General features: G+C 35.5%; 2 protein-coding genes across 15 annotated transcripts in view; one reads left to right on the forward strand and one right to left on the reverse strand.

Annotated features, from left to right (window-relative positions):
* The window catches only part of LOC306852496 (prolyl 4-hydroxylase subunit alpha-1-like), a 25,257-nt gene extending 5,790 nt beyond the window's left edge, over positions 1-19,467 (reverse strand). The window contains exons 1-11 of one of the 8 annotated variants that reach the window (XM_079389382.1): positions 14,999-15,122; positions 12,943-13,028; positions 9,660-9,762; positions 5,910-6,016; positions 4,950-5,046; positions 4,488-4,639; positions 3,244-3,381; positions 2,905-3,156; positions 2,463-2,656; positions 1,734-1,910; positions 261-331 (exon numbers count right to left, since the gene is read on the reverse strand). In XM_079389382.1, the coding sequence (XP_079245508.1) occupies positions 261-331; positions 1,734-1,910; positions 2,463-2,656; positions 2,905-3,156; positions 3,244-3,381; positions 4,488-4,639; positions 4,950-5,046; positions 5,910-6,000 (1,172 nt within the window). In that variant the 5' untranslated portion in view covers positions 6,001-6,016; positions 9,660-9,762; positions 12,943-13,028; positions 14,999-15,122. Of the gene's footprint in view, positions 1-260; positions 332-1,733; positions 1,911-2,462; positions 2,657-2,904; positions 3,169-3,243; positions 3,382-4,487; positions 4,640-4,949; positions 5,047-5,909; positions 6,017-9,659; positions 9,763-12,942; positions 13,031-14,998; positions 15,125-15,572; positions 15,734-19,228 lie in introns of those variants that run through there. The other 7 variants (XM_079389383.1, XM_079389379.1, XM_079389384.1 and 4 more) reach the window with 7 other exon arrangements.
* LOC306852504 (NAD(P)H pyrophosphatase NUDT13, mitochondrial-like) lies at positions 15,116-23,669 on the forward strand. Of its 7 annotated transcripts, none has more exons than XM_079389400.1 (12): positions 15,116-15,298; positions 15,542-15,623; positions 16,015-16,157; positions 16,248-16,355; positions 16,731-16,837; positions 17,343-17,468; positions 19,358-19,469; positions 19,559-19,713; positions 20,108-20,876; positions 20,958-21,120; positions 22,325-22,452; positions 23,211-23,669. In XM_079389400.1, exons 2-9 carry the CDS (start codon positions 15,544-15,546, stop codon positions 20,309-20,311), a joined length of 1,035 nt encoding a protein of 344 aa, XP_079245526.1. In that variant the 5' UTR covers positions 15,116-15,298; positions 15,542-15,543; the 3' UTR covers positions 20,312-20,876; positions 20,958-21,120; positions 22,325-22,452; positions 23,211-23,669. The 7 variants fall into 7 exon arrangements, with proteins under 7 accessions (XP_079245526.1, XP_079245529.1, XP_079245530.1 ...); XM_079389403.1 differs by having other exon boundaries at positions 20,615-20,876; XM_079389404.1 differs by lacking the exon at positions 22,325-22,452 and having other exon boundaries at positions 20,615-20,876.
* Positions 23,670-23,678: the final 9 nt, after the last annotated feature.

The raw sequence follows: 23,678 nt of genomic DNA on the forward strand, positions 1-23,678 counted from the left end.
AAAAAATATTTTAATTTGTAATATTATTTTACAGTATTACTGTTTTACTGTATTTGTACTCAAATACATGGAGGTAAGCATAAGCGATATCTTTCAAAATCATGAAAAATATAGGATTATTCCAAACTTTTGACTTTGGACCACCCACCCATACTATGCATGTGATATAAATCTCCTTTGTCTGTGCTCTTGTTGCTTTTCCAGCATGCAGCAGGGGGAACTGGTGGGTTGGCTGTGCTACAGACCAACAGGAGCCTTACCTTTTACTGATGCGATATTGGGCAGTCTCAAGAACACCAGTAATGGGGTTGGAGATGGTGGCTCTGCGCAGCTGTTGAGCCAACCGGCCAAGAGTACACAAGTTACATAGCAGCTGTAGTCTAAGTGACCGACTACAGACCAATACACTCTTTCTGTTTGTCATGATATCTAATTAACTTGAGCACCAGCAGCATTCTAACTCTACATGAGCCTTTGATTACACTCTGGACTAATAACTTTAAACGGCCTCTGAATGATGACAGGTCAAAGGTTGTGATATTCTGAGGAGTGTTATCCCTGGAGCACAAAAGCAGTCTTAAGTCGCTGAGGTATATTTGTAGCAATAGCCAACAATACATTGTATGGGTCAAAATTATTAGGATAATAAGTAAAGATCATGTTCCATGAAGATATTTTATAAATTTCCTACTGTAAATATATCAAAACTTAATTTTTGATTAGGAATATGCATTGCTAAGAACTTCATTTGAACAATTTTAAAGGAGATTTTCTCAATAATTAGATTTATTTGCACCCTCAGATTCCAGATTTTCAAATAGTTGCATCTCGGCCAAATATTCTCCTATCCTAACAAACCATACATCAATGGAAAGCTTATTTATTCCGCTTTCAGATGTATTTTTGATTGAAAAGTTGATCCTTATGACTGGTTTGGTCGTCCAGGGTCACATAATAGAAAAACTCAAAATTCAGGAGATTTTACTTGCTTATTTTAACACAAAATTAAACCTTATTGATAAGCTAATACCAAAGAAGTAAAAATGTCGTACGTTTACACTAGTGTACCTTACAGTTCAAATGAATTTCAAGGTGCAGTAAATAAACTATTGTTTACACCTCACAGTTGTCGCTACTGACATGGATATAACCGGTGTCATTGTAGAAATACTCTTTTCAAAGACATATTTGTCAGTGTTACTGAATGTGGCTGATAACAGGGAAGTCTTCATCTCATATGAGTGGACATCATTTTAAATATATTTGTCAGAGTTTAAGAGATGAAACTTTGTTACAGTGGAAAAATACTTGCACACCTTCAAATAATTTAGGAATGCATGTTTTTGTAATGGACATTAAAAAAAATCAAAGTCTATTTCAAGCTTTCTCTTCAACATTTTTGATGTGCTCTATGTATGTGCCTTGATCAGCGTTTACATATAAATAAATGCTTCAATTAAATTTGTTCATCATATAAAGTAATCATGTCTCTTCAGAAGACTTCACTACTACATTGTCTTTATATATATTTTGAAGCTTGAAATCTTTGGTTGCATAGACTTTCAATGGATGGACAAAAATTATGATAGAATATTACAAATATCTTGCGTGTCTAAGATCAGTGAAAGTCATCATGAGGTGAGTAAATGATGACCCTTTAAGATTATCCACAGAAAGTGTGTGTGTGTGGCCAAAAATGTAAATATTTTAATGTTTATAAAAGTTGAACTCACCCTTGGTTTGGCCAACTCCTTGACCTTCTCCATTTCTTTTTCTGTTATAATATCATGGTAACGGACGATACGTGGACGATCCCATTCATCCTCTTGTTTCACTGGGCCGATTATGTAAAAAGGATGTCTGTTACTGTTGTAGAAACGGCAGAACAAGCGTCTCTGTCTGCGAGGGCTCTGTATATGATTGAGAATATATTTACATATTAGACAATTCATTTATATCTTGGGCATGACAAATAAATAAAGAAATAAAATGGTTGGTATTTAATGCTCTTTCACATATGATGAACCAGATAGGCACTGTCATGAAAAAAACTCATTGGCTGGTTCCCTAAAGCTGCGTAAGTGTCATCTCACTGAAGCATTTGAGTTTTTTATGATTTATGTTTGCAGTATGCATTGAGCTTTGGTCGACTGAATGGACAAAAACAGAGCTTTGTGGCCATATTACCACCTTGGGTGTGCATAAATAATTCTAAGTCTTGTCTTTAATAATTTATTACCTCATATACATAAACCATTACTTTATAAATAAGTCAAGTTACATCCATGCTAAGTAAAAAAACAGCTGAAATGGCTGAATTAGGTGGCTGTGGAGCTAGAGCTGCACTGATCTATTAAAAATGATTAAAAATGAATCAGCTAATGCATCGGCATTTCGTGCTTAATGTGACATTCCAGTGAATATTTATATTAATGCAGCTATTACAGTATTTTATTATTCACCATTCTGACTCCTTGTCCTCTACATAGCTGCTCATATTTCCTCTTTTCAGGGAGATATTCCCCTTTCCCAACCGTCTTTTCTTGTTCTTTCTTGCTCTCTTCCTTCACACTCTGCTCTTTCTCGGCCTTATTCTGTTTGGCAAGCTGGTATTCAAAATACTTTAGGTTCCCAAGTGCTCGCTGGTGCTCAGGATCTGTACAGGAGAGATAAATGTGCTAAACATTTTATAAAAGTTTGGGCAACTGTTGAATGTCTCAAATATTTAAGCAAGGCATCACCAGACTTTAAACCCTCGTATTATGAACTATATGTGTTTTAATTCTGCACTTGAGGCCGGTAAAGCATATGTTTATTTAATTAAATCACAGTTTTCACGATTTGACAATCACACTAAGCCATATGGTGATATGATTCATATTAAGTACTGTAGATCAGACTTACCCACGCTCAGCAGTCTCTTGGTATGGTTCAGAGCTCTTTCCATCTCCCCCTGCTGGTAGATTGAGTAGCTGAGGTAGTCCAGCACACTCACAATTTCAATGCTGGTTTCTTCTCCTTCATCCAATTGCTTGAGTGCCTGGGCCATCCATAACTCTGTATGGTAGTAGTCTGCTTCCGAGTAGGCGATTTTTCCCAGCTCAAAACAATCATCTACCGTCATGGTGCTTTTAAACAGCAAGCCTGTAGTAACACCTACAAGAAAACCTGCAATGAGATATCATGCAAATGCAAAAAAGGTGTATCTGAAGTATGTTTGAAAAGGGGAGAGCTCACACTCACCAGTCAGGTCTCCAGAAGAGATGGTCTGTGTGTCCAGTTGATAGGTGTCCTGCAGTCGGAGGAGAGCTTTGGCTGCACCGGTCTGGTCTTCATCATTTGGGAAATACTGACGCTGAATGGTCAGGTTTGAGATAAAACCTAGTAGAAAATGTGGTTATCTTTTAATAAGAAAAAAATTATAATAAGAACATCTTGACTTACAATCACTAAGACACATTTCTCAATATGTAGGTCCCTTTTTTAAAACTCAAACAACTTTCAGCTTGGCACAACAAAAAATGTTGCATCCAAAATGTACTAAAACTAGCATACATGTTTCGAATCAACTCATTCTTCCATAAAACTAGCAAAAGATTTTACCTAAGAATGACTGCTATCTACAGTGTATGTAACATGGTCCATGTTTACATTACAGTATAAAATTATTTTTCCCCTTTTGTATTGATGGTTATGAAATTGAAAAACCAACATCTGTGTAGGTGTTCATCTACATCTAATCATTTTCACAGTATCTCATTTTTAGATTTGGAATATTCTTAATGTGGTATTATGGAAGAAATGTAGAAAATGCTGCATTATGTTTTAAGTTTTAAACTTGAAAAGTTTCAAATTTTGAAAAAGTGACATAAGGGCTGAGAAATGGGTCCTAGTGATTATAAAAACTGTGATAGTTCACCCAAATATAAAAAAAAATTGTCATTATTTACTCAACTAACTTGTATTATTTCAAACATTTTTGACTTTTCCATACAACAAAAATGTACATTAACTAGGGCTGTAAAGCTTCAAAAAATACCAGGCACTCGATAGTAAAGTTCGACGAGAAAAACCTTGATGTTGGCTTGACAAAGCCTTGTCTGAAAGTTTAAAATAGTTTAAAAGCTTTGAAAAATTCAGAGAAATATTAAACTATATTAAACCAGTAGTAAAGAAACCACATCAACTACTTCAGACTCCATTATCAGACCCCCTGCCACACCACTCCAACCAGAAAATTAGAAATCAGAAAAACTCATTAGACGTCTTTTATTGATTGTAAAGAATGTTGCAAGGTATTTCTTGAATGTTTTTAACATGTTGCTTGGTGTTGTTAGCATTTTCTATTATTTTAGTATATCCCAGAATAGTTTCTAGTCACCTAATATTGGTATTTTAAAGTAGGCTAAATATTTCATAATAAATGTATCAGTTGTAAATGCTGAATAAACAGATGTTAATATGGGTTGAATTACAGTCAAACTAACCGTCAGACATGTCTTTGAGCACGAGGTCTTCCACTTCACCCCATTCCGTGTTTAGTCTCTTCATGAGTTTAAAGGCATTGACAGGGTGACCCAAAAACCCCTCTGGGTCCTGTGTGGCTGTCGCTGATAAAGCATCCAGCTTCTCAGCCCACCTGAAAACACACAGTATCAGAGTGGCTTTATTGTCATTTCAATCACATGCAGCTTGTACACAGTAAAACGAAATGTTGCTCCAGGACAACCCGATTTCATGAAAGTGCGTATAAATAGTACGCCAAATAAAAACAAAAACTTGTGGTACTGATACCCAAAAAATGACTTTTTTATTTATTAATTTTTTTAAATGTATATTTATTCTGTTTTTCCACATTCAGAAATCACTCCTTGAGTGATAACACCAGTTGTTACAGATTTCATTTATATGTGCCTAATGTTGATACTGTATCAACAGATATTACTCACTGTTTCAATTGCTCCAGTTTGCTCTCCTCTGCTTTGATGTAGTCTTTCAATGACGTCACCAGGTCTTTTTCTGTGTACAGCAAATCTGTCATGTGACCTGCCAGGACAGAACACAGGTTCAAATGAGCATCAGTGATTAGTGAATGACCGGTCTAGTTCTCCACAACACCTGTCAGCTGCATCTTCTAATGTTCTATTAAAGAAACACTCCACTTTTTTTGGAAATAGGCTCATTTCACACGAGATGGTCCTCACTGCAGCACACAAGATCCAGAGGGTGTGGTTGGATCTAGATCCAACTCCTCCCACCTTACATTTACCTAAACCTACCTGTCTACATTAGTCCAAGAATAAAATGATTAATTTAGCCTACTCAACATATTAAAATTGATTTACAGAACTTTTTTTTTTTTTTTCTTTGCTGTTTTCTAACAGTTTGGACTTGAATAAAGAAAGAAAACTTGCACTTAACCTTTTCACAGGCATTTTGTTTAGAGATATCGTGATGTATCATAAGATTTTCTAGAGATATATTGATATAATCGCAGTATTGTGATATTATCGTTATCGTGAGCCATGTATCGTGATTATATCGAATCGTGAGCTACCCTGCGATTCCCACCTCTAGTTACATCGTGTAAGACCGATGGAAAATGAAAAGTTGTGATTTTCTAGGCCGATATGACTAGGAACTATACTCTCAGTCCGGCGTAATAATCAAGGAACTTTGCTGCCATACCATGGGTGCAGCAGGCGCAATGATATTACGCAGCGCCTGAAAGTAGTCCCCAGCTGTATCATAACTAGTTACCTACGCCGGAATGAGAGTATAGTTCCTAGCCATATCGGCCAAGAAAATCACAACATTCATGAACATGGGTTTGGAGGCTTATGTTACCTGTTAGAACCTGCAGGAACATTTCAAACATAAATTTATAAAAAGGTGAAAAGGTTGCATACCAATGGATGTGAAGAAATCATTGTGAGCAGAGGAAGACTTTAGCAGAGAAATGAGTAAAATGCAGCACACACTCTTAACACCCATCTTCATCCTTTTCAACAAAAACCTAAAAGAGGAAAAAAATCGATTTAGATTATAAAATTATATATAGCTCTCTGCAATACTTTGCACTGTTGCAGGGTTATCATTCAATAAAATTAAAACTATTAAATACAATTTGTTCATTAAAATACAGCTTAAATAAAATATCAATTATAAAAAAAAAAAATTAAATGTTGCCTTTGCAACTAACTGAAATAAGTTTAAATTAAATCACTAAAATTACTAACTAGAAATAAATAAAAACTCAAATTGAAATAAAAATGAAAATTAAACTTAAATAGTAATATTTAAAAAGACAGAAAACTTTAAAACTCTCTAAAAATCAAAAATAAAATGAACACTGAGAAATGTAAAAATATTTTTTTAATATAAAACTAAAATAACAAAAATAATACCAAAATAACACGAGACTATTGTCCATGGCAACTTGTGCGTGCTATACTGTCATAAAACCAAGTTAGAAAAGCAATTTGATCGCAGGTATATTCTGTTTGTACAGGTGGATCGGCATGTGTGCATCGCTAGGCTTTTTTTATTATGCTGTCTCTGTATTAAGTACAATGTGTTTGTTGTTATATTGTTTGGTTTGTTTGCTCTAAGTGTATAATTGAAAAGAACGCTTCTAACAAAATATAATAATAATGCATTGCAAAAAACTCAAATTGTATTCTTGTGTGTGTCAATAACACATAACCAGAAGAAGTTAGTTCACCTCGATCAGTAGATCAACTCTCATCAAATAGCAAATTCCCATGGAAAAAGGCTTGGATATGGAAGTGGTTAATAGTTTATGCAAAAGATGGGCACATTGCATCTGAATGAAGAATCAAAATCATTACATCTACATGAAAAATTCTTGAGCTGTAAAGTCAAATGTGCACACAGCTACAAACAATATTCAGGACAAGAAGTAATTTTCTCATAAAAGGAAGTTTGTAACCCACGTGAAGGTTGCTTAAGTGTTTATTAAAGGGACAGTCCACACAAAAATGGAGGTTTATGTCACTTCAAACATGCATTTCTTTCTTTTGCATTATTATTGTTTTACTGTATTTTTGATCGAACAAATGCAGCCCTTGTCAACATAAGAGACGTCTTGAACTATCTGAACAAAACCCAAACCTTAAGTGTTACTCATCCTAGCATCATGGCTAAGTTTTGTACGTGCAAACGTTGCTCATATATAATTTCCAGTTTATCTCGCTAATTTAATATGACTTCACTTTTGTTTATAAGTGGGTTCAAGCACAATAGAAACTGCAGCAGTGTATTTAGGACAATTCATTGTGTTTTAGTAGGTTACTCATACAATGGGTGTCTGGTTAGGTTGAGAGTCACTAATTTTACCTGTTCAAAAACCCCCAAAGGAGAAACTAGAAACTAACAGCTTTATCTGTCAGGTTGTGGGTCTGCAAGAATATGGGCATCTTTTAACTTTCCAAACCAAATTTATTAACTGAAACAAGACACACCAGCTGTTCCTCAATCATTAAAATGCACATCTGGAAAATCTGACCGTTGCTTGACCTAAACTTCAGCTTTCTGGAGTCAGAAAAGCAAACCAAAACAGGTTACGGATGCATTTCCCAGCCGTTTCAAAAACCTCAACCATTTGTTAGGAGCAAAAACAGCTGCTAAAACAAGCACTACAGGAATTTGCACAAACACAAATAACACCTGAAAACAGTAGCAAATAAACCACTTTAGATTCCTCCCGTGAAAACAAATGTTAAAAATCGAATGCTTCCTAACTCAAAAAGACAAGAATGTGATCAGAACGTGTGACTTGACTAAACCTTTGAGGAACTAGTGTTAACTTGCAGAAAAGGCTTGCCTAAAATCCTGCAGTGAATGCACTAAAAAAAGCAATAGCCCAGGGTGAAGTCAGCGAAGGTTACTGGATGTGGTCACCATAACAGAAAAGGACTACACCCCTTGTAGTAAGGCCAATCCAAGCAAGCATTCAGCAAAACGTAAGGAAAGTAAGTTCACTAAAACCATAATTAATTACAATAAATGTATAATAAAATGTATAATATTGTATAAATGTTATAAGTTATAAAAACATATATGAAGTATTTAACTCATTTTCATGATGCTATTGTTGAAGTAAGTTAGTGGTATTTTGAATGGTTACCATGGTAAAATTTTGAACTCTAGTGAAAAATAAATATACTAAAATGTATTTGAAATACATTTATTTCATGCAAAGTATACTACAAATACATTTACATATTGTAAATGTATTTACTTCATAAAAATACCCTGCAGTTGTACTTTTAGTATATTAAACTTTTGTACTTAATGCACTTTAATTGTGTGCAAGTAATGCTTAAGTCCAACTATACTGAAGTACGTTTGATTGTGCTAAAGTGGAACTATTGCAAGTATATTTTAGGTGCACTTTAAATATCTTGCTTTTAAAAACTGACATTATTCAAAAAGCATACAAACTTCATCAACAGTGATATTAAAACACATTTTAGGCTTAATATTAAGAAATGTGCATTGTGCACAAGTTATACCCCAAATAAAATTTAATTACAATTTTTATATCAGTAAGTCTCTAAGTATTTTAAATACATTACCTTTTTTACTAAAGAATAAAGCCTACTGCTTTACATTTGGAATATCATATTGGATTTGATAACTGTGCAACTTTAACTTTGAAAAACAAAACTACTTGTCAAGTAAGCTAAAACATGCTTCAATGGTAACTATTTTATCAGTCAGAAACAGGCCTATTATTTAATATGACTGAACATGCAAACTAACAACTTTACTTTTTAGGGCCTAATTTTAAAGCTCAGAAATACAGTCTCCATAACACTAATACAAAAGTACAGTAGTATTAATATATGCACCATGTTTTGTTTTGGTCAGTTTTTTAAATAATATACCATGTGGTACTACAAGAGTGCTTTTATAAGTACAAGTAAGTGTAGCCTACTTGTACAAACATGATGACTGATTTTAACCCGAGTGACAAAATTTTTAACATTTATTATAACAGCTTATAATAACTGTTATAATTACAATGTTTCATTTGTAAACGGAGGAGTATTGAGTGCCACGTCCATTCCCCTCCCCCAGTACATCACCCAAACACTGTAACTGTCCTATACTAACTTCTTACTTCATTGTTACAACTAGTGTATCACTCAATTATGTTTGAATATCTGTTCATATTTTCAGAACATATACAAAGAGACAAAACTCTTGTTTTCTTAAAACCAGTTCATTCGCAAATGAAACCAAACATCATTTGGTACAATTATTTAATAAATAAGTAAACTCGACTTTATTATCACCATATTACATATTATAAATATGGTATACTCCCGTAACAAACAACTAATCTAATGTGAAGTAATGTAACGTTATATGTGATTTCGTAATCTCAGTGTTTTTTGTTAATCAGAACGCAAAATGGTTTCGAAAACTGAAATCCACGAGAAAAAAATAATAAATGTAAGAAAATGTGCTGACAACCCGGTATTTTACAAGGAAAGCGAGCAATGGTGGTAGCACACGGAACGGGAAAACTATGGAAATATGTAGGGAAATTTCTAGAGTGTCTGTGATAGTGAGAGTATGCGAGCATCTTTAGATATGTTTACTGAAGCGTAATAAACAGGCCAACTTACTGTTCCTCCCTGGAATGCGTCGATATTGCAAAATGGGAAAAAGTTGTTTGGTTAGCTCCTCTCACTCCCTCGTTCTTTCTTGAGCGGCTCGTCTGCTACAGAGCTGTGGAGATCAGAGCCTGCTGAACTGTGTCTGGAGAGAGCCTCAGAGCACAAATGATTGAGCTGCAGCCCCATCTACTGTTCATGTACTACAGTCTCCCAACACACTCCTGAAATACTGGAATATATGCATTTCAAATGTTGTATGTACTGTATGGTTTTATTACTTTTACCATTGGTCTCTCAGGTCTATTTAGGAATAATGATTTTGGGACGCTCAGCTTTGTTTAATGGGTGACATGGCTCATTTCCTTTCAAGCCCATCTCTCAAAAGTTTTGACAGACTTTTGACGTTTATTGTGGTGAAAATGATGGTCCAATTGAGGGACAGATGCAATTTTTGAAAATAAATAAATCATATTATCAGTATCATCATTTTCACACAATGAGTAGGTCCATTGAAAGGATCTGCTTGTATTTTTATTTAAGTGCATAATGACATAATTTATATTTACATAATGAAATTTCACATTTCAACACTGAGACAAAGGTTAAAAAAGCAAAACACATGCACAAGTCATTAAAATAAATAAATGAAAGCTGTATAAAATGTTATAGATATTTATTGTAAGTATGTGGTGATAATAGTTATGCCACATGCCATAATATGTTGATAAGCTTGTGCTATTGAGATGAATAACTGTTGATATTATATATAGTAGCGTCTACATGGTATGCCTATTGGCACATTTCAAGGTGCTTCAATGAATACCATAATTATAAAAAACGTATATCATGTATATCAAACGTGTGAAAAATAGTACACTTTAGCTGAAAAAAAACAATAGAACCCTGCCCAAAACACAATAGAAAATGTAATGGATTTAATGGTTATAATGGGAATCGTGTTGGTTTTAATGGAAACTATAATGGTGTCTACTGGTATTTGATGGATTCTATTGGTGGGATGTTAATTAAATCCTATTGGAAAAATGCCCAAAACACACTACAAAAAGGAATTCTGTAATGGTTTTACTGGAAAAAGCTAATGGTTTATAATGGTATTTTAATGGAAGCCATTGGAATTTCTGTGATGGTTTCTATTGGGCTTCTATTGTTTAGTTTTTTTAGCAGTAAGGAGGCATATACGAACTGAATGTTTTCAAATGCATTTAAATGCATTATAAAATTTACACTAAATATAAATTGTATAAAATAATAATAATAATAATAATAATACATTTTATTTGTAATGCGCCTTTCTTAAACTCAAAGCGCTACAACATGTACAAACAAAATAACAAATCAACCAAAACTACATAATATCAAAATAAAATCACAGTAAATAATCACAAATTAAAAGCTTTACTAAAAAGATGCGTCTTAAGAAGTTTCTTGAAACAATCCAAGGAAGCCGCGTTCCTAATGTACGCAGGTAATGCGTTCCATGGCTTAGGCCCGTTATAAGAAAAAGCCCTCCCCCCCATGGTTTTTAATTTACAACGAGGCTGATACAAGGCGAGACAACCAGCAGAGCGAGGAGGAGGAGAAAGAGTGACCAAATCACAGATGTAATGCACAGCTTTATTGGTTAAAATCAGAGTTTTAAAATCAATACGTGATTGAACCGGGAGCCAATGAAGTTGCTGGAGCACTGGGGTAATGTGATGGCGTGCAGATGTATAAGTCAAAACTCGCGCAGCTGAGTTTTGTATATATTGCAATCTCTTAACAGAACTTGCTGGTAAACCCCCAAAGAGAGAATTAGAATAATCAAGCCGTGATGTGATGAAGGCATGAATAAGCCTCTCAGCATCAGGCCTGGAAAGAAAGGGTCTAATGCGAGCAATGTTACGAAGATGGAAAAAAGCAACTTTAGTTATGTTTTTGAAATGAGAATAAAAAGTAATCTGAGCATCAAAAATAACGTCTAAATTACGCACCTGGGCATGAGGAGATATTTGAGTATTGTCAACTGAAAGTTTAAAAGTACTGCATTTATTAACATTAGATGGAGTGCCAATTAATAAAATTTCGGTTTTAGAACCATTTAGCTTTAGAAAGTTGTGTTTCATCCATGCCTTGATTTCCAACAAACAGGCAGAAAGAGTCAAAGAGGAAGTAGTGGAATCAGGCTGAGTTCTAAAATAAATCTGGGTGGTGTCCGCATAACAATGATAACCCAGGCCGTACTTCTGAATAATCTGCCCAAGAGGTAGCATGTAAACACTAAATAAAACAGGACCCAGAACTGACCCCTGAGGGACACCCTGACTCAAAGGCACAGTCTGAGATCTGTTAGTACCCAGGTAAACAAACTGAGAACGTTGTGAAAGATACGATTTAAACCAGTTCAACACAGTTCCAGAAAGACCAATCCATCTATGTAGTCTGTCCAATAATATGCTGTGACATATCATATCGAATGCAGCACTAAGATCTAACAGAACCAAAATGCCACAAGCCCCAGAATCGGCTATAATAAGAAGGTCATTTAAGACCCTAACTAAAGCAGTCTCCGTGCTGTGTCCAGACCTAAACCCAGATTGAAAAGGCTCCAGTAGGCTGTTTGTGTAAAGATGAGTTTGGAGTTGGCTAACAACCACTCGCTCAAGGACTTTTGCCAGGAATCGTAAATTAGAAATTGGCCGATAATTAGACATCACAGCAATATCACTCCCAGGCTTTTTTAGAACCGGTGTAACTGCTGCCATTTTTAAAGCAGGTGAAACAATCCCTTCACTGAGTGAGGCATTGACAATAGCAGTAATGTGGGGTACAATAACAGACAAACAGTTTTTCAATACAGTAGTAGGGAAAGTATCCAATATACAAGTAGTTGAATTCATTGACAAAACAAGTTTGGAAATGAAATCAAAATCAACAACCTTAAAACTTGAGAAAACATGATCAGAGAGATTTGGAGGATGCAACTCAACAAATTCAGACACATGATCGCATGCAATAGAACTATAGATATTGTCAATCTTAGATGAAAAGTAATTGAGAAACTCATTACACTGCTCGGTAGTGGAACAGTTGATGTTACTAGTAGGTTTAATAAGATTGTTGACTGTTGTAAACAGGACTCTGGGATTAGAGATGTCACTACTAATAATTGTAGAATAGTATGCCATTTTTGCAGATTTGAGAGCATTGTGATATTCAATCTGATGCTGATCAAACATTGATCTATGAACTGTTAGACCAGATTTTTTGTATGTCCGCTCCAACTGCCTACCTTTAGCTTTCGACGTAACTCAGATGTATACCATGGAGCTGATCTCTTGAAAGAAACAACACGTTTTTTCAATGGGGCAATCTCATCTAGAATACAAGTAAAAACAGCGTTATACTGGTCAACAGAGGCCACAACCGGTAAGTCACCAATAGTAAGACTAAGATGGTCAAGATCAATATCACAGATTTTCATAAAACAGATAACACGCTCTTTCACAGTCTGCAGGGAAGGAGGAATCAGATAGAACGTGAGAAGCTTGTGGTCACTTATACATACATCAGTATAATCAAGTTGTTCAATGATTACTCCTACAGTGCAAACCAGATCTAATGTGACCGTGTTTATGCGTAGGAAAGTTAACATGCTGAGTGAGGTTAAAACATTCTAAAATGTCCATAAAGCTCACTGTGTTAGTGCAGTCCACGTTATCAACATGAATGTTTAAATCACCAGAGAACAACTGGACAGATTGCACTGGCAAGCGTCAGAAACTCGGTAAATTCTGAGAAAAACACAGAGTTAGGTTTGGGAGGACGATAAATATTTAACACCAAAACTGGTGAGAGACCATTCAATTTAAATGCCAAGCATTCAAATGATGAAAAACAATGAGACTTCAGTTAAAACAACATCAGATCGATAAATGACAAAATGTAAATGTAATATCAAACAACAGCTAAAATTGCGCTTTTGTACATAAGTCAGCACATCAAAATAAGTGTACTTCTTCAGGCAAGACTTATTAACACTTTAAAATAAAATGTCAGATTTGAGATTATTTCAAACACACTTTTTAGAGGGTGCTTAAGTGTGCTTTCATAGTCATGAATCAATTGTGCTTTCTTTATGTACACTTATGTGCCCTTTTATTTTATTGATAGTATCTTATGCAAGTAGCCTACATTTGTTTTTAAATTTGCCTATAAAAAGATGGGTAACACTTTAGAATACTGTTCCATCATTAATGAATAACTACACAAGAACACATGAGTAATGCAATATTAGCACTGTAGTAACTATTAGTAACTAACAAGAAACTGATTAATGAATTAGTAAGTAATAGTGCTTAGTCGAATGTGGTATTTCATTATTAGCTAATCAGTAACTATTCTTTTTTCATACCTCCCTAAGAACTACTGTATACAGGTACATAATTAATATGAATAATACATAATGTATAATTAATTCTAAAGTAAAGGTCATGGTAACCCACAAGTAATGACTGAAATCATTGTAAGCTTTTGAGAGTGTTGTAAAGCATTGGATAGTAACTATTCAGGTGGTACTACATCCTTCTAAAGGAATTACTAAATATTTGGATCAGTATTCTAAAGCGAAGATCGTGATAACTCCCTAGTAATTACTGAAGACATTGTAAACTTTCAAGGTTTTTATAAGGTTTTGGTTAGTAATTAATTTGGCTAGATTTGGTGACACTTAAATTATTAGTGGGTTACTGTGATCTTCACTTTAGAATACTGATCCAAATAATTAGTAGTTTCTTCAGAAGGATGTAGTAACACTTGAGTCATTACTATCCAAAACCTTATATATCTCAAAAGCTTAAAATGACGTCCGTCAATATTAGGGAGTTGTGATGCTTTTCACTTTAGAATACTGATCCAAGTAGTTAGTAGTTCATTTAAAAGAATTTGATCATTCTTGAGTCATTACTAGTGGGTTACATCATCTTCATTTTAGAATTAATTATACATTATGCATAATTCACATTAATTCTGAAACTGTATACGGTAGTTCTTAGTAGTTCTCCAGGATATATAAAAAAATAGTAGTTATTGATTAGCTAATAGTGAACTACCAGTTTCAACTGAGCACTATTACTTACTAAATCAATAATCATAGTTTCTTGTTCGGTAATGGTAGTTACTACAGTGTTAATAGTGCATTAGTCACTTGTTCTTGTGTAGTTATTCATTAACAAAGGATCAGTATTCTAAAGTGTTACCAAAAGATGTAAAGACTAGAAGTGCACAACTACGAAGCACTACTTCTTTCTTTCAAAAGGAAATACCCAAAAAGCGGGTGCTTTTGTTACCTTTTGTTGGTGTAATGATGTACACACATAAAAAGTATAAATAATGTATAATGTATGATCTATAACTCTATATCGACAGAAAGCTGTTTCCACATCCGCTCTTGATGACGTACTGACGTCGCACGTGTTACGTTTGCAGGAGTAGGCTATACAAACAATCATATTTATCTATGACTGTATATTACGTAGGGTGCTATATGTTATGTGAACGGTAAACTGAAGCCTTGCTGGAGTGGAGAGCTTTACGAAAGTTTTACGAAACAGGCTCTTTTAATTATTTGCGGTGTTGTAGCCTACGAGGTGTGTTCTGTTACAAATAGGCTTTGTGTGTTTGTGTGTCATTGGCCTGACACTGCCTTTCCACGAACAAAATCAAAGAAACTGTTATTTACAGGAAAATGTGATACTGAAAGAAGAATCTGCACTGCCAGTTTACCTTTGTTTCAAGTTTGCAAGTTCTCTCTTTCGCCTTGCATGACTGTCAGGTCGAGCAAATGTGAATGTTAAATGTTGTTAAAACCTTTGTATTGCATTACCTTTCAGACATGCTGCAGTCATTCAAGCATTTATTCACCTGTAACCTGGTGCTATCACGCTCCTTCTCTGGATATGTTTCTCGAACGAGGTCTGTCTTCAAAATTCATTTGTAATATGAAATAAGATACCACTGGAAATATAATTTACTGAAGCACTGTAAATCTCCTGAAGCCTCTCACGAACATGTCCAGGTCATATCTGGAAAAAAAAGACACAAAATAAATTGTATAATACATAAGAAAGTGAAAACAGTTTGCAATGTGACATCTGTGTACAAATGATCAATTCTGTTGATTTTTAGTCAATGCAAAAAGTTCTAAACAGGCTTTTTTCTTTATTCTATGTTTTTATTATTATTAATTGATAATAAATAGTAGTAATTATTAAGTATAATCTGTAGTAGTTCTCAGCGTGAATTTTGTACCGTTCAAGTAATTTATTCTTATTTTTTTTTATTAAAAATAAAATATTCCATTTAGGTACCTTATGAGATTAAAGGAGGACGATGAAGCATGTCAAGAGGCACTGAAGTCTGGGAAAGTTCTACTGTATCATAAGCTTTCTCCTCTACTGCGAAAGACTAGCAGTGGCATTTACAAATTGGCTTCTCTAAAAACCTCAGGTTTCAATACAATCCCATTTAAACTCTTCCGTTCCATAAATAAAAGCATTTTGCATATACATTTGTATACTTGTATACCCATTTCTCTAGATTTGGAAGAAATACTGGAGAAGGTTGGAAAGGACAAACACTTTGTTAATGAATCTTTTCTTCTGGGATGCACTGACAAGGGTGAACCACAGTTCTCACTGGAAGTAGGTCAGTTAATACAGCCATTACTATACAATACTATGAAAATATAGTTTAAAACTGAACAATCTATAACTGAAAAATGCTTTTATCCAAAGAGACTTGCGTTGCATTCATTGACTTACAGTAAACTTTTTTGGTCTTGCTAGCTCTGAGCTCTACTGTTTGAGCTACAGGAACGCTATAGGAATGTGAATGTGAGTGGTGTTTGCTTGTTCCTGGAATTCCCATGACATTTGAAGTTCGTTTTCATTTCCAGGCCTAGAAAACAATGTTAATATTTCAAGCTGACCATGGGAACCGTATATACTATACTAGACTGAAAACTGTAAATTACTTTATACACTATATATGTCAGCACATGGAGATCTGTTCTCACTTTAGGTGATTTAGACCGCAGTGCATTGGAGCAGGAGTGTAAAGGTATGTTTGTGGACCTCAGGAAAGCTTTCTTCATGATACCTGGACCAGAGTCTCCTCTTGCGGCCAAAGTATGTACTTTAGGTTTCTAAATGATTAGTCATGCTAGTGTATTGTAATCGCTTTGAAATGTCATGTTGATTTTGTGCCCATTGATTTCAGACAACATGCTGCAAGTAAACAGGTTGCATGTTCATTACTTCCTTTAAGTGACCATTAAATAAAAAATTTCTACATGCATATTAATGATTAACTGGATCTTCCGGTGAAATGACCGACTTCCTCAATCATTTGCTAAAACCCCACCACTTTCTTACAACTGGCTTGCATTCAGATCTGCCTTCATGCAATCAACAGCTGATACATAGAACCAAGTCCCTGCCTTTTTTCTTTTTTCAGTAATTCATTTCACTTGGTTATATCTGTCATAATATGGAATAAATAATCTGTTGCTGCTTCTGTTACAAAAGAAAAAACAAAAGATCTGCAATATGAATACAGTTGGAGCCGTTTGTATGTAGACCATCTCTAAGAAGTTATTAGTGTAAAAACTGTTTAATTTGGTGTTTGTTTTAGGGACAAGCACTCCTTCGATGGCACCAAACCAATTGCTTTTGCAGTGCTACTGGGCAACCTACAGTCAGGAACCAATCAGGAAGTTTCAGAGTTTGTCACAGCAGTGGCATCACCTACTACCCCAAAGTAAGCAGGTTCTTTTCACAATGTCAGACAACTGCCACAATATACACATGCATGGCATTTGACAGAAAGCATTGTCCGATTTTTCAAATACTGTAATTCCTGTAATAATTGCTTCACTAGTGCAGATTTGAATAATATCGATATGCTGTTACTCTGAAAAACAAATGAAATAATGGTATATTATTAGAGGTGCACATAAGTTTTTCAGCTTGGTTCTCATAAGAGCACCTGGAGATTTGGTTTGTTCCTCACACTGCACATAGTGTGACCCATTATTTAAAATAATAATAATAGTGATGATAATAATATTATTGCACTTTATTTATTTTTTTAAATTAAAATAACTAACAAAATAATTATGTAAAGTGTGAAAAGGGAGTATTAAACAAAAATACAATTATTTTATAGTAAACTTAACAAGAAAATGGTCATTTTTTATTTACAAATATGAATTTAGATTTTGTTTTGGCGGGTTGCCACGAAAGGGAGTGTATGAAATTTTACAGTTTTGCATTGTGCTTTGAAAATGGCAGCGGATAGCCTAGATTTATGCTTTCAGTGCGAATATAAATCTTATACAGTATTACAGTTCACCCCCCCGGCTCTTAATGTGTCGTTTTTCCTTCTGGAGCATCAGTGAGCATTTGAACCTTTTTTAATAGTTGCATGTGAGTCCCTCAGTTGTCCTCAGTGTGAAAAGATGGATCTCAAAATCATACAGTCATTGTTGGAAAGGGTTCAAATACACAAAAATGCTGAAAAACGAAAGAATGTGTGGGATCTGAAGGAGTTTTCTAAAGAACAGCTGTTCAGGACAAACAAGGGACTCATGAACAACTATCACTAAACAAAAAACAGCAGTAGATCACTTAGATAACAACACAGTATTAAGAATCAAGTGTATGTAAAGGGGTCATAATTACTGATTATAATGACTTATACTGTCTTTTTAAAACATTACCATGTCTCCATTTGTGATCGGAGAAATGACAAACAACATGCGCTACTCTACGCTGCTCAAAACTCGCGTTTGAATCGTCAGTAGCAGAAACGTACTTACAGGCTATGATTCAGAAGCGTCAGACTGTCCTTGCAAAGTTGGAATTGCCCCACTTTATAGAAACAGCCTTTGTGCAAGCCAGCATTGTAGGCTAACGTTACTCTTCCAGGTTCAGGAAACAGTCCTCCGTAAAATGCGCTGCACTAATATTTGGGTTGAACTGTTCTGGAACAGTGTTGTAAATACAACTTAACCATTTCTAGTTGTGTCCTCTTTTGGAAGCCCAAACAAAGTACTTTCACTTTCACAACGAAACACAGCATCTCCGGGACATGGCGTCGGCGGCAGCAATAATACTACAGCGAGAATCAAAGTTATGCCTTCTTTCATTGCGTATACGTTTGGGCGGTGTTTTGCAAATCTTCCCACACAGTGACGTAGACATGTGGGGGCGTGTTTAAATGAGCCGTTTTAGGAGGACGTGGCAGAGTCCTAAAGAATATCTCTTTGGTTTTGAGACTTTAGTCTTTGCAACTTCAGGGATCTTATCTATGCACAATCAGCTTGTAACACTCCAAAGAGAAAGGAAAACTTGAAATCGCATCATATGACCCCTTTAACCTTAATTGTAGATAGATGAAGCATAATAAAATAGTTCACTAAATAATTTAAAGGCATTAATAATTTAATGAAATAAAAGCTATTTCAATATCAGCAAACAACAGTAGATTTTATAAACAGGTATGGAATGCCCACTTACAATCAAATTCATTCCTGATGAATCCATTTTCTCGTTGAATATCCTGTTTTGGAGTATAGTGAATTGCGAACTTAAATTATGGTACACAATGAAAACATGAGCATGAAGCTGTTTGTCCTTGACTTGCAGATGGCACCTGTTGTGATCGTGCTGGTGTCTGATGGGAGCAGATGTCTGCTGGCGCGCCAGGCCATGTTTCCTCCAGGCATGTACAGCGCGCTCTCTGGCTTCTGTGATATGGGTGAGTCACACTTTATTACAAGCTGCTGTGCACACCATATCACTCTGTGGAGTTACCTAACCATTTTGCTCTATCAAAACATTTTGCAGGAGAGTCAGTGGAGGAAGCCCTGCACAGAGAGGTGGCAGAAGAGGTGGGTCTAGAGGTGGAGAACCTTCAGTTCTCTGGATCACAGCATTGGCCTTTCCCGCAAAGCTCCTTTATGTTAGCCTGCCACGCAACTGTAAACCCAGACAAAACACAGGTGAGACTTGGATGATCCCTTTAAACTACTTATTATAGTAAGACACTACAGATTAAATACATAAATTATATTATTTAAGGGAACTGTTTATAAAATTGTCAAGCAGATTTCCAGGTGATTTTTCATTATAAAATCAAAAGAAAAATGTAGAATTTTATTTTGCTGAAAGAAAATAAATTTTTTTCCAATACTTTTTAATGAATTTGATCAAATGTACATGTAGTATTTCTCTGTCAATTATAGAATGTGGATGAGATTTGGTTCAGTTATTAAAATGTGAAACTAACGCATATCAAACTATACTAAATAGTTTGCCCCCAAAATATACTAATTTAAGCCAATGGCAGCAAAGTAGAGGCTGCAGTTTTTATCTGCTTTAACTGTTCATGGACAGGTGAATATTGACACGGCAGAACTTGAAGATGCTCGCTGGTTCACTTATGAAGAAATTACAGAAGCACTACAGAATCCGCCACGTGACCCCAGAAGAGAGCCGTCTGTGTTCTGGGTCCCACCTTCTTATGCCATAGCCAATCAGCTCATTCGGGAATGGGCTAATCAGCAGCAGCTATCAAGAAAATTACATAAACTCAAATAATCAATCATCTGTATGAAATAGGTTACCACTAATATAGGAACTTAAAGATCAAATAGTACTAATCAATCAGTACACTGTTGCATAAAACATTTCAATAAACGTATGTTTTAAAAACTATTTTTTCTATATGATTTTTAATCATCTTACAATAAAAACAATACCAAGAAATATTTGACTTTTTTTGTTGATGTACTGTTTACTTATAGTTTCATATTTTAATCAAATGTACATTATATAATTTACATTTACATTCATAATACTTTGTGTAAGATGAATATATATGATTTGTTTGTTTTTGGTTAGAGAGGAAAAACTCACCGACCAATCAAATTCAGGCTTTCCGTATCCAATCCCGCGTCTCCTCCACGCTTGGTGGCGCTGAAGCACTAAATCCCGCGCTGGTTCGGTAGAAGAAGAAGAATGGTAGTCAAAATGGACGCGGAGCTGTTGTTGTTTTTGGTTTCTGAGAACAAGGAGTTATTTGATAAAAACCACAGCGAGTATAAAAACACGAAGCGGAAAGAAGTTCTCTGGCAAGGAATAGCAGACAAAATGGGAGTCGATGGTGAGTTTTATTGGAGTCGCTTGATATGTAGCGTAACTGTAAGCGCGCCTTACCACCATCAACGTTTGTGTGTTTGTGTAGTGGAAGAGGTGAAAGCTAAATGGAAAAATCTAAGAGACACATACACCAGGAAAAAGAGATTAGAGCAAGACGGGAATCGGAGTGGAAGAGCAGCTAAGAAAAAGAAGCAATGGAAATATATGCGAGTGATGGACTTTCTCGATCCCTCCACAGAACACAGAAGGTGTTTGATTTAAGTCTATCTATATACACATACAGCTGTACTATCATAACAGTGCTTGCAAGACTTAAGAGTTTGAGAGAAAAAAATAAAAACGGCTCATTTTGATTTAAATGAATGGTGACACCATTGTAACATGTTGTGCATGTGATAATGGTCTTTAAAATAGTTTTTTAAGATTGTCTTGCACTACCTTTGAGATATTTCTGTAAGTTATGTTCGAAATAGCATATTACCATACTACTCCTAAACTTGTTGTGAAGTTTCTCAATGCAGTGCACACTGAAATCCAATAGAGCTCCCATTTCTACTGTGATATCTTTTTCTAGTTTATTATTTGATTGGGCAGGCAAATATTCAGACATTTTTGTATAAAATTGGATTCAGTGTTAATTATTTTGGAGAAGACAACCGCTGCAGGGAGAATTAAACACAATATAGCATACTAATATTTGAAATACTTAATGCATTATGCATACTTCAAAATTCCTGTTTTATAGTAATAATACTCTTACACTTTATACTGCAAAGTATGCTAATATTCCTCTCTGAACTGTCATATTGCTTAGGTGTAATAAAAGCATGAATTCCATGCTTTATAGTGTGCCCTGTTAGATATTTTAAAAGGAGTAGTTCTACCAAAAATGAAAATCTCAGATGCAAGATGTAGATGAGTTGGTTCTTCATTGAAACCGATTTAGACAAATTAAGCATTGCATCAGTTGCTTCTCAATGGATCCTCTGTAGTGAATGAGTGCTTTCAAAATGAGTCCAAACAGCTGATAAAACATCACAATAAACCACAAATAATCGGTGCGACTCCAGTCCATCAATTGAAACCTTGTGAAGTATAATTTGTTGTAAATCCATTTTAATATTTAAACTCACTTCTGTTCAAAATCAGTACTTAACACTTCATCCAGTGAAAAAGTCCATTCCCTGTTATCCTCTCACATCCAAATCCACTTGCACGTTTGTTAGAACTGTTCTGGACTGTTTTCGCTTGTAAAGCATGCTTGATCTGTGATTTCTCTCCTGATTCAGACAAGGTGACTGAGACAAGAAAGCAATGTTATGGATAGAGGACTCATTTTAAAACATTCAAAACAATGGATTTGTTTCTTACAAGCAGCTTTTTGCTTCACAAGTCATTAATTGATTGACTGGAGACGTGTGTATCACTTGTGGATTATTGTGTTTTTATCAGCTGTTTGGACTAATTCTGACGGCACCCATTCACTGCAGACGATCCGTTGGTGAGCAAGTGATGTAATGCTTAACTTTTCCAAATCTGTTCTGATGAAGAAACTTATCTACATCTTGTATGGCCTGAGAGTGAGTACATTTCCAACACATTTTCATTTCTGGATGAACTATTCCTTAAACATAAACCATTTTGTGTGGAACAACTTGATGTTCCGGACTATGTCTGACAAATAAAATCACTAATTCAAAACTTTTCATCTAATAAACGTTGAGTTTAATCACACCCACACCAGTTTCTTTACACCTGCTGCCATGTGCATGTTTTTGTGGTATTCCAATAGATATGAAAAAATGGTCTGATTAATCTCCTATTAATTTAATCAGGTAACATCATTTAGTCTTTTTGCAGCATAGTGGGAAACTATCATTTCATTTTATTTTTGGGGAAGTCGTGGCCTAATGGTTAGAGCATCGGACTTGTAATCCAAAGGTTGCGGGTTCGAGTCTCCGACCGGCAGGAATTGTAGGTGGGGGGAGTGAATGTCCAGCGCTCTCTCCACCCTCAATATCACGACTGAGGTGCCCTTGAGCAAGGCACCGAACCCCCAACTACTCCCCGGGCACCGCAGCATAAATGACTGCCCACTGCTCCGGGTGTGTGTGTGTGTGTGTGTTCACTGCTGTGTGTGTGTGTTCACTGCTGTGTGTGTGCACGTTGGATGGGTTAAATGCAGAGCACGAATTCCGAGTATGGGTCACCATACTTGGCTGAATGTCACCTCACTTCACTTTATATACATTTTAGCAATAAGTTGTATTATTTATCTGTACTGTAATGAAGCATATAGAAGCTACTGGTTATTCACATTTTTCTTATTGGTGTACAGTGTTATATTGGACGGCATTCCCAGCAAAATTGAGGATGATGAGCCAGACGAAGACAGCGGAGCCGAACCAGCCAGCACCAGTACGGGAACATCCATGGCAAGTTCAGGAGCAATCCGGTCTGAAATTGTAAAGAGAAGGCGATCAGAGACACTAGAGCTGTTGGAGAGGTATCTGGCAACTAAAGATGCAAGAGACCGAGAGAAAGACGAACAGCAAGATGAAGTCGATTTATTTCTTCGGAGCTTAGCACCTGCAATAAGACGCTTACCTGCTTCAAAGCAGTCCTTGGTGAAGCTTCAGATCCAAAAAATACTTCATGACGCAGAGTTCGGACAGCCCAGCTTTCCTCAGATATCCTCAGTGTCACCAAGTAATCAGTTGTTACTACAGTGTAGTGTTGTAAAACCCAGTTGAAATGCTTTTTTTATTGGAAATAAATGTGACTTTGTGCTGGTTGTATTGAGTGT

Source organism: Barbus barbus (assembly GCF_936440315.1).
Source record: "Barbus barbus genome assembly, chromosome: 32".
Classification (NCBI taxonomy): Eukaryota; Metazoa; Chordata; class Actinopteri; order Cypriniformes; family Cyprinidae; genus Barbus; species Barbus barbus.

Bases quoted from the DNA above. Each gene is read 5' to 3' on its own strand.
- LOC306852504 (XM_079389399.1), top strand. From the start codon at position 15,499: ATGTTAAATGTTGTTAAAACCTTTGTATTGCATTACCTTTCAGACATG. The intron at 15,624-16,014 runs GTCTGTCTTCAA...TATTCCATTTAG, and splicing joins GGATATGTTTCTCGAACGAG to GTACCTTATGAGATTAAAGG. The intron at 19,714-20,107 runs GTGAGACTTGGA...GTTCATGGACAG, and splicing joins TAAACCCAGACAAAACACAG to GTGAATATTGACACGGCAGA.